This window comes from Malurus melanocephalus, unplaced genomic scaffold (assembly GCF_030028575.1).
Source record: "Malurus melanocephalus ecotype Western Australia unplaced genomic scaffold, MMel_1.1 scaffold_82, whole genome shotgun sequence".
NCBI lineage: Eukaryota > Metazoa > Chordata > Aves > Passeriformes > Maluridae > Malurus > Malurus melanocephalus.
In genome coordinates this window covers 2,061,050-2,076,225 of record NW_026623314.1, presented here as the reverse complement: position 1 = coordinate 2,076,225, position 15,176 = coordinate 2,061,050, and the positions used below count along the sequence as shown (strand labels likewise).

Sequence of the window (15,176 nt, the reverse complement as noted above, 5' to 3'; positions counted from 1 at the left end):
TCTCCTCCTTCATTTTTCCATACTCTCCTCTGGCCAGGTCTAACTATAATGCCAATGGAGAACAACTTCCAAACCGCAAAACCCTGTGCTCCCAGGAAAGATATTAGTTGCTCCTCTTATGCTGTAATGAATGTTTTTTTGAAAAGCTGTACTTGGGTGCAGACGTCTTTACTGGTTGTATTGACAGGAGGAAAGCTCTGAGAGGACTTTGTTTTCCGCCCAAGATTGTTTTTGGTTTTGTTTTTTTTTTTCTTTTTTTCCCCTCAGCGTAAGCAAGTTGGCCAGGTTGAACTTGAAGCATGTGTTTTCTGAAGCTGAGTCATTTTGGTAGGCACTGGTGTTTTTTTCCGTGTTATTCGTGTGTAGTTTTCTTCTCTGGAAGGATTGATTTGGCATTAATTTGGAGCTGTCCCCCTTACAAAAATGAAGGAGGGTGCGCTGGCTGTCCCCGCATTTGCGGACAGGGTGTTCTGTGGCAGCGCTGCCGAAGTTGCCCGGCGCCCCTCTCCACCCCTCCAGCAAACCTYGGAGAAGCCGCAGTAATTCACTTCTCTGGTCCGGGATGCTGTGGAGGAGCCACAGTAATTCCCTTCTCCGGTCCGGGATTTCAGGTGGACTCTAAAGGGGAACCGYAGGCAMGATGCGAGGTGTCCCATGGCRGGGGGGCCGGGACAGGAGCAGCTGGAGGATGAGCAGGCACTTCCCTCRGCGCCAGGAGAAACACGCCCAACCTCCGTGCTGGGAAAATGCTCTCATGGGCAAAAATCCCGTCTGTTAATTAGGGCTTCGTATTTACATTGCGCCCAATTTAAAAATAGATTACRCTCAAATCAGAAACATGTTTTCAGTTTCGCTCCGATTTTGTCATTGTGTTTTCCTTCGCCTGCGCTCCTGCTGCGCCAGCCCCAGCGGTGCTGCCAGGCCGGGAGCAGGAGATCCCGAGCCCCCGTTGTCACCCCCGTTTGTTGCTGAACGCGTTGTAGGCTCGCACGGGGCCGGGGTGTTGCGGCCCGAATGAGGGCCAAACRTGTCATATGGCATTACCTTGAGAGGCCACGGTAAATATCGACCTGACAGGCGCTGTCTGGACACTGTCGGGACAGTCCTGTGGGCCGGGAGCAGTGTCTGGTGTCACGCAGGAGTCGTACGACCGATGGGGGAAATGGGCACCGGCGAACAACKCGACATGTATTGATTATGCCTCTGTTAAAATCGCAGACAGGATCGGCCGCATTCATGATTTTTAACTTGTTTTCAGCCGGCCCAGGGCTTAGAATTCACTGTCCAGGGTTTGCTGCTGGCAGAAGCCAGGGTCCCCACCCTTCTCTGGCTTTTGACAGGCTCTTCAGCTCTCATTGGAGCAGGAGGACCGCACTGGCTACAGATGCCGAGGGCACGGCATCACATCTGCTGGGCCAGCGAGGGCCGGGAGCTTCCCTGCCTTTGCCTCTTACCTGAGTTGTGCTCTTTTCCCCCGCTCCCCGGAAGCTGCCGGCATTCCCAAATAATACGAGGGGATTGCTATAAATAGCAGGAAGGACATGCCACCCTCCTGTCACCCTACCGTGCCGGGGGAGGGCAGGGCTGGCGGGCAGCCCCGGCTGGGGCAGGCGGGGAAGCCGGGATGGATGGGGCAGGGTGGTGACACCCGCCCGGGGCTGGGGGCGAGCCGGGGCCGCTTGAGGGAGCGGGAGCTCTTCCTCCGCCTCCCCACGCCGCGGGCGTGGGCGGGAGCGACCCAAGGGATGCATCCACGCAGGCGGCCGGCAGCCGCCCTGCCTCAGCTGGAATCCTCCCGGCCGCTCCCGAGCATCCCCAGTCCTGGGCAGGGACCAGCGGCGGTGAGTGCGTCCGTGAGTTTCTTTTGCTGAAAATAAAATTTCATGTCGGTTCGGTCCTAGGAAAGGGGGTTTTCCTGTAAATCGTTGGCAGCTGACAGCCTGAAGTGTAGTTTGTAAGATAACAGGCTTGTTCTTTACTGTCTCAGCAGTTCTCATTCTGGCCTGTCTCTTGTCAAAATCAGCTTTTTTTTTTTTTTTTTTTTTTTTTTTTTTTTTTTTTTTTTTTTTTTTTTTTTTTTTTTTTTTTTTTTTTTTTTTTGCCATCGTTTAAAAAAGACTTGATTGTTGTACAATATATAATAGAGGGAGAAAGAGCTCTTACCAGAAAGTACCAGTGCCTTCAGACAACATGCTGACATATCCAGCGTGCCCTCCGCCTGGGGAAGGAGCCAGATGTGTCAGCTCTGGCAGATGTGGTGAATCAAGTCTAGCAAAAGAAACACGGAAAACCGGCGAGAGGGAGAGTGGTTTCACATTAGGCAATGCTGAGGCGAAGGCAGCTTGCCTTCCTGTTTTTATTTCCATGCTCTGCCCATCATTTGCACGAAGGGGCAGCGTTGGGCCATCGCCCCCCCTTGCCCCCGCCGTCTGGGGCTGCCCGAGGCTCCCTGGGGCGGCAGCCGCTGCCAAGGGCAGGTGCAGGCTGCAGTGGAAATATATTTGCTTTGGAGTGGGGAAGAGAGGGGTAGTTCATTAAAGTTGATTTTATAATGAAGGGCACCGGGGAAGAGGGGGAACTGGGTCACTGATTTATTGTAACAGAGGATTTAGTGGCCCGCTAATTGCTTTGCGGTCGCTCTGTGTCAAATGCGGTGCCCAATCTCTTCCTTTCAGTCCGTGCTGCGATTTCTTTTCTTGCAGAGTTCAAATGCTGCTGTCTGAATCCTGGCTTTYTGTGCATTTTAGTGGGGAAGATGATTTAGTGTGCTTTAATTCCTCCCTGCCCATATTTGAGGAAGAAAAGAAAATCAAACCATTTGCAGTTAATTTCAAACAACGAGCACAATTGCAGTGACACAAAGGCGATGCTTGATTTACTGTAATAATGTAATTATAGCTCTGGAGTATCRGAATTAAGGGTGTTGCCATTCTTTCTTCGTTTGGATTGCTGAAGAGAAAGGAGGGAAGGTCTGAAATTGCAGACGTTTGGAAAAGTGCAAGCTTATTTGCGTGACAGCTATTTATCAGCACTTTCAGTGTGAATTCACAGTGATTCATTTAAGAAGAAGCTTCCGCTTTCTTAAAAACACACACAAAATCTCAGGAAAAAAGGTTTACTTTGTCTGATGCTGAAGGAAGACACTGGCTTGCTGGCTGCCCACACAAGGGCTTATTTAGCTTTAGTGTGAAGTTAAAATGTGTAGATGCAAATATTGACATGCCATCCACACTTAAAAAGTCACCATCCAGATATCAGAGCAGTTTCTGTATGGATCGGTTCTGTTAGCTCTGTTGTATTTGTAACTTTTTTTTTTTTTTTAAGATGGTCATGATTACAGAGAGAATATTTGTCTCTTGCAAAATTAATTAATTAAAATGGACTGCAAATAATGCATCACTTGCTGCTGAAAAGTAGACTTAAGATGTGCTAGCCGATCACAATATTTTTAAATACCTATTTTTAAACAGGATTTTCTTTTCTTTACATGTGATAATTAGAGTCTTTTTTTACCCTGATGGTTTCCCTATACATATGCGTACCAAGCTGGATAGGGCATTCTTAATTTTAATGGGACAATTAAAATAATAAAGCTTTCTATACGGTTTGCTTATTCCAGGTGGAAGTAGACTATCTTTCCAAGTCTGAAGAAAGTCAATATACAATTAATTTCCAGTGCAAACTCATTTGCATAGGGAATGTATGGACTCTTGAAAGTCTGGTCCATCACCATCCTTTTTGCAGGAATCCACTGTTGTTTTCACAGAAGGCAGGGGGGGAAGGGAAGATTGTGCTGTGGTGGAAACAGCTACTCAGGGACCGCTTCCCTGCTGCCAGCGGGTGGGCATCGAATCCCTTTTGTGGTGACAGTGGTGCAGGATTCCCAGCAACAAGTCTTGATCTGTGTCTGGCTGGARTTTGGCCATCAGAACTTTGGGAACTACCGGCCTGAGAAAAGTGCTGCAGTTGCTGATAGAGGCTGGTGGGTGTCTACACGGAGAATTTGTCATTCTTAATTTTTGATTGGGGCATCAGAGGTTCCCAGCTCTTGGGGATCAAACCTTCCAAAACCAAGTGCCTAATGAGAACTAACCTTTAAGGCTGGGGCTGGATGGGCTCTGCCCATGCCCCCCACGTACAGGATTGMTGCATTTAGGGAGGTCATTTTAGACTGGGACTGTTTTCTAATGTTTTTGTTAATTACCTCAGTTGAGCAGTTCTTCGGACAGGTTTGTTAAAGATGAATGAGGCCGCCACGTGGTGCAAGACCAGGCTGATAGTGGCTGTTTTGTTGGGATGAGAGGAACCTCAGCTCCCAGACAGATAAGCCTGCCATCTCTTGTCTGTGGCAGGAGAGGTTGGCACCTCTTGCTGGCCACCTCCTCCCCCTGGAAATTGCTGCCACCAGCGCTGCCTGGTGAGCACTGATGGAGCTGTGTCTTTGTCCCAGTCAATCCATTGCTTGACCTTGCCGTGGGGGGCACCTTGAAGGCCATGAGTCATCCAAATATCTTGGGCACCCTTCGAGAGGGTCGACACAAGATGTTGGGGCTGGACATTGGTGTGGGTGASAGAAAAAAGCAGGCAGTGCCACCTACTGATGGCTCGATGGAGACAGCCTGCTGCTGCTAACAGATGTCCCCACAGCCCCACGGAGCTGGGGTTGGAGTGGAGAAGGGCAGGGAGAGCAGACAGATGCGGTTTGGCGAGGAAAGAAGAATTACACAAAGTGCTTCTTTATTGTGAGACCGCTTCCCAAAAGGCCCAGATGTTATCCTGCACTTTTAAGAGTGAAGAAAGGATCTGTTAACAAGAACTCCAGAGCTGCTGGAARCGTAGAGCTGATACAATTGCAAACCAGCTCCTAACTGTTCCTGTCCCTGGAAGGCAAGCTGTGCATCTTGATGCTAAAGTCACCAAATAGTATTTTTTTCCCCCACTGAATTCCTTGGGATGGCAGAGGGTGTTCAGCTTGCAAAGYTGCTGGCAGGAATGGCTTTCCATAAGGCACATGTCATCACATAAGTTAAAAGGGCTGCATTGTCCCTCTTGAAAGTAGCATTCATAAAACTAATCCCAATCATTTGTTGAATGATTTCTATGGTTGCTTCTCAGTTTTATGTGCCACATAAGTAATTCCAGAAGATGGGTTTGGATTTCTGCCTCCTTTATGGGAGTTGATGACTTGCAACYTCATCCAGTTTCTTTGAGGATAGCCCAGCACTGCTTCTTCTGTACAGTGGCTTGGAGAGATCAGTGGTCACCGCAGGATGCTGTGGGTATGATCAAGTTCTCTCCTGCTGCTTGCCTTTTTTCRTGGGAGGAACAATGAATGAACACAAGGCCATTCCGGGCCATCAGTATCYTGGCCTGGAATTAGTTATGACCAGGACAGAATTGCAAGGGAAAGCACATGGTTTTTGTAACTTATCCTTTCATTCCTCCTGCCCCATAATGTGGGGTAGCCAGGTAAATCTGCTCTCCCTGGTGCAGAGGGATGAGACACCTGGGAATTTTTCAAAGCTGYACTAGGGAAGGTTGAGATCTGATGTGAGGAAGAGTGGTCAAACACTGGAACAGCTTCCTCAAGAGGTGGTCARTGCCCCAAGCCCCCAGCARTGTCAAGGAGGCATTTGAACAGTGCCCTCAATAACATCCTTTAACTTCTGGTCAGCCCTGAAATGGCCAGCAYGTTGGACTAGATGATAATTTTGTGTCCCTTCCAACTGACCAACTAAAATATCCTATCCTGTCCTATCCTTGAATCAGATCCTTCTGGCCCTTTTGCACATGCTCTGTCTTCTTCTCTATTTGGACAGGGATGTGCTGGTTTGCCAGGGAGGAGGAGATGTCCCCTGGAAGGGTACACCAGGGCTGGCATAGCTCTGCTCCTCTGCCCTCCTGCATGGACACAGCATTGATGGATTCAGGCATCAGCTCCCGCTGTGCTTGGAAGAGCTGCAGCCCAGGCTTTGAAGTTGTCGTATCAAATATGCAAGCTGGGCTCTTGAAAATATGTTTTTTTAGGGATGTTTGCACCAACAGAGTCATCTGATGGCTCAGGTRGATGCCCCGTGGCATCTAACTTCTGTTGCCATTTTTCATTTGAGTGATGGCCATGAAAAACTTGACAAGAACCAGTTCTCACAGGCACTGTGCTAATACTAATATTGACTCTAGACTAATTTTAAAGAAGTTGTTATTTTTCATCACACTCAGCTGAACTGCTCAGTTTAGGTAATAGACACCAAACATGGGTATTTTATATTGTTTTAGGCCAAATTTGGAACAAGTTAGTTTGGAAAGACTTGCCTTTTTCTTGGAGTGTGTAGCTGCAGATAGACTCCAASCTTTTTTTAAAGCTTTCCATGATAAAGTTCAAAATGACATGACTCATACCTAAGAAAGAAGAATTATACAGATGGATTTATCATAATGAATCCAARACAAGTCTTTCTGTACATGTGATGTGCAGAGGCTATTTGTCAGCTTTGTAATGCAAAACCATGTCATGACAAAGGGTTAAGCTTGTGGTGCAGGRGAACTGAATGCCAGTGGCTGTGGATGGAGGTCAGGGGAGCTTCTGATCTGGCTATTTACAAGATAATGAACTCTGCCTCCAGTGATATCAGCCTGTTTCCATTGAAATCATGGTTGTATGAGTGATCTATTTGTCRTCACTGGAAGGCTTTACAAGAGTAGGCTGCTTGTGTGACTAAATATTTGCAGGGCTGGGCCTTGAGCTTGTGCAGTGCAATGCAAATTCAAAGCGCTGTAAATGTTTTCAGCAGAAGAATTTTCCACTTCAGAGTGTAAGGAAAGCAGGAAGAGTAAAAGGGAGATAAGGTCACTAAATCATAAGTTTATAGCCTGCATAATGTGTGTCAGAGCAGGTGTGCATGGATATGTATACACAGATATACATTAAAATACATGGAGATACCTGTGGGCMTTTAGGGATATTCCAGCAGATATGGGTGGATACACACAGTGTCTGTATCTATGTGCTACATTCCAATTTTTCTGTTAATGAAAACGTTTAGTAACAGTGCCAGGAATGAGATTCTTGCGCCTTTTAGTTCTTCTGGAGTTTTTCTTCTGGAGTTTAGTGCTGACCATACTAATACATTTATAAATAAAGCCTAGGCCTAGACCTGTGAATTTAGAGTTTATTATTTGAATCACCCACTCCTGCTCTTGGCTCCAATATTCAGCAGCAGACAAAATCCTGCCTCACAGTTTTCAGCACACAGTTCGGGTCCCACTCAAAACTTTCTGCATGATGCTGGGGATGCTCTGTATAAGTCTTTTCCCAGTGAGACTCAGCACTTTGCAGGGTTTGATTGCTATATTTCAATGGAAGAAAATMAATTTACTTCTTGTGTGCCATCTCAATATATTCCATAGCAGCAAAGTTGGCATTGGATATATCTTCAGTAAGTTTAGGTGCTGAGTTCCCTGCATTTTCCAGGTTCCCTGCATGTTACAGGTTTGCATGTGCTTTTGGGCCGATTTGCTATAGATAAAAGTATTTTAATATATATTTTCAGAATATATAAACAGTTTTAAAATATAGATGGAAATATTTTGTGTATATGTTAGATATAAAACCAGGCATGTATGACATATGTCACAAATATACACAAACATATGTGTGTGAATGTATGGATATTTATATATTTATGTACCATCAGCAATGAAGGGAAATTTTTAAAACATGCATGATTAATAAATCTTAGAGTGGCACAAATGTCTCAAATCAGGTATTGGTGAATCACAGCTGTGTCAGGCTGTGCTGGGGATTTCTGCTCTTTCAGGGATGGACTGAGTGTGTCAAGGATGAGAGGTGAATCCAAGGACTGCTTGCCTGAAATGTTACATTAACTTAGCAATAAAGTAGCAAGAGCTTCTAAAATACTCTCCTGCTTTTGAAAYGCAGCAGCTCAAGAAAATGGCTCATCAAAAGGCCAGTAAGAGCTTTTTATTTCTCCCGGGCACCAAAGCACTACAAAATACAATCTCAGTACAACCAGTTTTGATTAAGTAACTCTGTGTCCATATTTTTGAAACGAAGGGCTGTGTCAAGTGTTGACTACTGTTACTCTTCATACATGTGTGATTGCACTTAATTGCATTTTTCTATTGTGGGCACCAATTGGGTCCTACTGTAGTCAAAATTAAAAGTGAATAGTAGTCCAAATTAAAAGARAATAGACTTAGGTTTCTGAAAATTACTTCTGGTGCAATGCAGTTGAGCCTGTCACTTATATTACAGCTGGTAACAGTATTTGAAGTTCACATTCCTTCACTCACRGAAATCTCATGTTCATTAAAGAAAAGAGAGGGAAATTTCCAGTTTTTGGAGTTGTAGAGAAAKAAAAATACCCACTATGTGTTGTAATTTTTAGGGAAATGGTATGGTCTGTAAAGGAGCATTTTGCCCTCAGCAATCCTGCCACACCCCAGCAGCGGAGCTGAGCCCCAGCTGGGGAAATTGGCTGGAGAATCATCTGGAAAAGGTGGGTCCTACTGTTTGTGACTGAGCATCCTCCATAAAGGAAATAAGGAAATGTAACACTTTGGCAGTGGTTCTGGTTTGACATTTATTTTTCTGAAAGTCCAGCCAGAGCGTCTACACCAATGCAGGAGGGCTCATCATTTGCACAGGCTTACCCTGCTGATGACAGCTTAATAAGCTTCTTTATTTTGTGTTTTTATTCAGTAAGCTTGTTGGCTTTTGTGTAGAGGCTGACCTCTGCTTTTGGCCTCCCCTGCTGCCCCAGCTCCTCTGAAAGGGGCGCCTCTGTCCCCATAATTTGTAGTAAAAGGGAATTGTAAAGGGCGGTGAACTGGCCGGCTGTAGGGACACAGGCTCCTACAATGCCATGTAACTTTCACAGGGGCTGACCCTGTGTGTCCAGTGTGCCTAAAAACTGTTGGGATTCAGTGGGAATTTTGGGTGCAGAAAGACTAATGCAYGACTGAGCCTTTATGGCCAAGAGAATCCAAACGGTGAGGGAATAATTTGGTTAACGGGGCTACTTGAAAGAAACGAATTACGGCACATGATGTGAGAACAGGTCAACATTTCATATCTGGCATACATTTTTTCTAAACAGACAGAAAGGCATCCAGTATCGTGACTGTTTGCTATTAGATTCTACACAGAAATATATTGGGTTGGTATTTAAATGCAGTGACTCGAGATAGCAAAAAGATGTGGGATTGTATTTCTTTCCATTCATTTAATTGGAACCATACTGAAAAAGCGTATGAAAACCATCACTTTTCAATATGTCTGAAGTGTAGCTTTGTGATGCTGAGAATGATGTCCAACCTAATAGAATTTCAGATAGAGGAGATATTTTGGCTCATCTTTTGCTTCCAGCTATATTCAGTTTCCCYGTGTGGTTATTTTTCTTGTTACTGTATGCACCAGCTATCTGTTTCTTACTTCACTGTCTGGGAATACAAACCRTTCTGTCTCATTTGTGACCTTAAAGTGGATTGGACAAAAACAAAAGGAAGTTAAAAAAAAAAGTGTTTTGGGTAGTACCCTTGTATTTGTTTCTTGTATTGTGTAAGTCAGCTTTTTAGAGGAAAGGCCTCAGTATTGCTGCCTGGGAATATTTTGCATCTATATATATTCTGTGTTTTGTAAAATCTGTGGTGGTTCATCAGGAGGGGGTGAATATAACCATTTCAGATGCTTAACTGGCTGCTGGGACTTGCTCAGTTTGTAATCATGGTAATTGCACATTCAAAGATGGCCATGTAATTACATGTGCATTTTTGCATTTAGTTTCAGGAGTTCATCTAGAAAAGTATAAATGCGGCCCAATAAATCCCTTATATCTCAGACTTCTGTGCTTTTATAACTTCACATAATTATGTAGTAACACTGTATCTGGAGAGGTTTCACTTAAGTAAAATGAATAAAGAGCTCAGGTTAGATTGTAGATATAATCAGACACTTGGGCCATGAAGACTTTTGCCAAGGTACAAACTGGACACTGAAATGAAAGAATTAGAATTGCTCTCTGAGAGCAAGCCTAACTCATTATTGTTACTATTGGCATTCATGGATTGAGATACAATAGACACAAATAGGTTCTGTGATTTAATTTCTACTCGTGTTCATACGCACGTAGATAGTAAGACTGATTTTTCAATATTTTTTGTGTAAATRTATGTATGTATTGTGTTTGTATAATCAGAAGGAATGGATAATTGTTGTTTGTCTTCTGTGTTTCTATTCCTGGTGTTGTTTTCACAAATGCTGACAGCGTGATGGAGGCTGATACCTTTTTTGAATTCAGTGTTACTGTGAGCCAGCAGTTACTGCAATACTGTAATTTCACAGTCAGGATTGCTTGCTAATTTCCCTTATGGCTTTTTTCCCAGTGGATAGTATTACAGTGCTAAAGACATGAGCTGAATGCTGCAGAAGATACATAAACAGGGKCTAGATTTTGACACTCAGAAGTGAGGGTTTTCAAACCTACTGAGCTGCATTCTGTCTCCTTAGTGTGCCCATACACGAGAGGTGTATAGTTGTAGCTAGTAAGGACTGCAGAATCCAACCTTCCCTGAGAAAATAATGCATATTGTATTAAATATCTTCATTTGATTTAACTTTTGGTTAGCACAGATGGCTTCAACAGTTGTGCTGATGTGATTCTCTAAGATAGTTGGTAGCAGATGAAGGTTTAACTTCTGGCAATAAACTGCACAAAAATGATGTCACGGATGATAAGGAAAAAACCTCAGTCAGGTCCGAATGGCTCTAGGTTGTGAAATTATTGCTGTCGATATCTTTGTCATGGTTGTGGAAGTCAAGACAAAGGGTCCATTTTCCATTACTTCAAATGTTCGAATCAGCATCTATCACAAATTCTCTTTTTGGCATGTTTTAAAATAAAATCTTCTAGCTCTTTTTTTATTTGTTTAGGTTAATGTCYGTGTTTAAGCAGCTGTTTTGAAATACAGTGCCATTTTTACACCAAAAAGAAAAATTGTTTACTTCTTTTACATTTTTTGGCACCCTTTTTTCCTTTAAACATAGACAGCTACAGTCAAAACTAGCAGCATGGTTCATAACAAATCCCGTATTTGCTGACTTTAGCCTGGTCTTTGCTGTTCTGCCTGGGGAGGTCACAAGCCGTAAGAATGTGCTGTGTGCTGCAATCTGCTCCAGCCTCAGCCTGCTCCCTCTGGTCATGGCACTCTGCTTTCCTCATGATTTGGGATCAATCCCTCTTCTGGTCTGCCTGAGCTTGGCTTCCTCTGCAGGGCCATATCCGAGTGCCCTCAGCACAGAGGAACCCTCGGTCATCTTCCCTGAGCTTTTTAAAACTAAAAGAGGTTTGAAAAATCAAATTGCTCAGGAGAAGGCAGTGGAGGAATAGCGACGGCATTTTTTTAACGCTGCGTTTTCACACCGACCCTTTTACTGTATGTTTTATTTGACTGGGGGAAGAGATTACATTTAATTTTATTTCATGTGCATGCTGTTCTGGCTGGAAAGCTGCGATCAGATCCTTATCAGGCTCATTTAACATCCTCTCTGCCAGGGCTTGGCAGGGAGTTCATAAAAGCCTGTCCCTCAGTCTTCAGACATTGTCCCACTCCATATAAAGCAAGACAATCTCTCCTCCACAGTCTTYAAATATTCTTCTTGTGCAATTATTTGTGCAAGTGGAAATCATTCAAATATCCTTGGAAAGCAAATAAAAGAAGAAGCTGGAGTATGGCTGAAATTGCCATTTAAATGCTTTTAAATTGTAGAAGCTACTGGCAAATAGTATTGTGGAGTATTTGCCCTGCTTTAATGATACTGTACACAGAAATTCATCAGGAATAGTAAGAGGCAGTTTCTGGCTGGAAAAAGATAAATGTTGGCTTTTCAGTTTCTTTTCTGGGTGCTGTGTCATTGAAATACACATTGCCACTCAAGGCACAAACAGAAGTCCTATGGAAAATGTCAAAACAATTTTACAATACTTTTTAAGCATACAATCAGTACTATTTAGTCAGGTATTAGATAGGCTAAATTACCTTTGCTCAGATAGTTTTCTGTTTCTGCATTCATAGATACTTTCTGTTATTATTATTATTATTATTATTATTATTATTATTATTATTATTATTATTGTTATTTTTGGTCTTATACATTTGTCATGGGTTGACCCTGTCTGGGTGCCAGGTACCCACCAAAGCTGCTCCCTCACTCTCCTCTTCATCTGGAGAGGGGAGAGAAAATGCAACAAAAGGCTTGTGGTCGAGATGAGGAGTGGGAGTGATCACTTAGCAATTACTGTCATGGGCAAAACACTCAGGGAAAAATTAATTTAGTTTTATAGTAGGGTAATGAAAGATAAAACCAATCTTAAAAGCACCTTCCCCCCACTCCTCCCTTCTTCCTGGGCTTCACTTCACTCCCCATTTCCTGGCCTCCTCTGCTGAGCAGTGCAGGAGAATTGGGAATGAGGGTTGTGGTCAGTTCACCATATGCTGTTTTTGTGTCTCTGCTCCTCRGGGGAGGATTCCTGATAGTCTTCCCCTGCTCCAGTGTGGGGTCCCTCCCACAGGAGGCAGTTGTCCATGAACTTCTCTAGTGCTGAGTCCTTCCCATGGGTGACAGTTCTCCGTGAGCTGTTCCAGCGCGGGTCGCTGCCACTGGGCACAGTCCTTCAGGACCAGGCTGTTCCAGCATGGGYTCCCTCCAGGATCATAAATACTGCCAGGAAACCTGCTCACAGCCTCTTTTGGGAGTTCACATGCTAAGGTGGATTATACTGATGTTGCCTGGTTGTGATTGTTTTCAGCTCTATGGGTATTGCTACCAGGACAGCAATGACATCCCAGACACGCTGACGACCATCACTGAACTGGGCTCGCCATTAGAGATGATTCAGCTTTTACAGACTTCCTGGGAAGACAGATTTCGGGTGAGTAACAACTGTTTTGTAAGGATTTTTTGGAGAGCGAGAAATAGAAAAGTAGTATTATGAAGCAGGGGTTGTGTACTCTTCAGCRCAATTCACATTTATTTAATGTTTGTTTTGCATATGATTCTATCTTGGTTTAGAAGCAGTATTTAGTACGCCCCTTCTGTGGTGTTGAAGATATTGTGTTATTTTGTCTGTTGATGTTATCTAATTGTAACCAGTTATATGGTTATATCTTGAAACATTTCTTACTTGTGTAAAGCTTGAGGCCCAGGATTTTTGGCATTGTGCTCTGCAACTGGGATTTWAACAATAGAAGGATGTTACATTTGTCTCCTGATCCTTATCATAGGTTTGTTTTATAATTGTTTTCTACTGCTTCCTGCTCTGTTCCTTTTTTTCCTGGGGAAAGAGTGAAATAAACGTACATAAACCTCAAACCCAGTTTGTCCACTGCGCTGGCAATTTACCAGGAGCACGAAGGTCACACTTAATTTGTCMAAAATGAAGCCAGACTGTAGCAATGCTTTGATCAAGACAGCGCTGTCTCGCTTGGTGCATGTGGGGATGTGTCRCTGTCTGAGGTTCACTCCCTAGGATGCTGAAAGGCAGCAGCAATATCCATCTGAAACACTTTGGATTGCTTGGCTACATCTGTGCCAGAAAACAAAAAGTGCGCCTGAGTGATGTGCGAGTGGAAAGAGCAAGGTGCAGCCCACGGCTGTGCTGTTGCATTCTTGTACTCTCCACAGGCTGAGAGCAGAATGCCTCTTGGAAATGCTCCCCAGGCCACTGTCCCTGGGAACACTGCAGGAGAACRGCCTCGGTGCTGGTCAGACTCAGCCAGAGACCATGCTGGCCAGTGTGCATATGGGATTAACTTTCTGTGCCCAGGAATGTTCTCTGGGAGGGTTTATTTTACTCATACAGCTGGAGCAAGGGTGTTCCCTGCACTAAACTTCAGCTCCCTTTTCCTGAAAGAAGTACGGTCTTGATAAGCAGTAGAGGTACTCACCGGGGTTCCCAAAACACAGGACCACCTGCCTTTAGCTCATCTCATCCAGGGAATGCAAATAATGGACTGTGATAGCAATTAYGGTCAAAATAAATGACCAGGAGATAGGTTCGGTTATGGGTAATAAACAGAGAAGTTTCCTTCCAGTGTGGATATTTCTGAGTGAGCAGTTGCAAAGGGAGATAAAGGAGAATTAAATGAAGATGCTGAGCTGATTCACAAAGGTGGAATTACAGGTGAAACATTCCTRTGACCACTGTAATGAACTCTTAAATAATGTCATGCTCATTAGTTTGTGTAATGAAGGAAAGAAATAAAACTGTGTCTTCTTGATATGTGAGACTTGTTTGTGGTCGAGTCCTAAAGTGACTGCACAAATCCAGTATGTTATTCCTGCATATGATAATTTTCTCGTGTGTGCAGGGACTCAGCAGTAAGCTGAGTGTGTGACACAGMGGAAAGCCTTCACCTGTGTGTTTAAAGCTTGTGAGGGGGCATTTGCAGTCCCAGCCTGTGACAGGTCTGCACAGGGTTGGGGTTGGTCACAGAAGTTGCTGGTGCAGGAGCAGGGCTCTTTGGCATTGAGAAAAGGCAATTATTTTGGATGACAACCCGTGGTTTTGTTCAAGCTAAATTMYGGGTTTGTGGGCACACGAAGATACRTATRTTATGRSTTAGCTTKGGCTGGATGTACTTTTTCTACACACTGTATTTCAGGATGACGCTTGAGTTCTGTGTCCTTCCAAAGGGAGCAAAGAGTGGTCAAGTTTAGCTCCCCATAAGCAGGCCTGTCTGCACCTACAAACATCTCCATGTGAACTGTGGTATCCTGTAAGTAGGAGAAGGATGTTTCTGTCAGGTCAACCTGGAGCAGGGTTATGTAGAAGCGTGAGATGGTTCTAATGTCCCACAAGTGAAGGGTCTGTGAGGGGTAAATTCAGATTTGCTCAGGTTTCTTACCAAAGGTGCATTGGGGTTCTCCCCTGAGTGTGTTGTTTATGCCCAAGATTGAATTTGGTTTTGACTACTTCAATGCACATGCCCTTAACATTGTATGTTAATAGAAAGCAAAGATTGTTTATGAACAGTAAAAAGTCTGCTAAACTGGGCAAAACCTGTTATTTATTTAATACCTGAAATAAAAAAATCCAGTATTTAACTGCATTCGTATTACTGCTACATTTGGATTAATAAGTTACATAGAGGACCCT

At 43.9% G+C, this 15,176-nt stretch overlaps 1 protein-coding gene across 1 annotated transcript in view; it reads left to right on the top strand.

The window, feature by feature from the left end:
• PKDCC (protein kinase domain containing, cytoplasmic) overlaps positions 1 to 15,176 on the top strand; it is a 35,137-nt gene that overhangs the window by 2,455 nt on the left and 17,506 nt on the right. Inside the window, 1 exon segment of the mRNA XM_057367671.1 lies at positions 12,828 to 12,950. Within this exon segment, the coding sequence (XP_057223654.1) occupies positions 12,828 to 12,950 (123 nt within the window).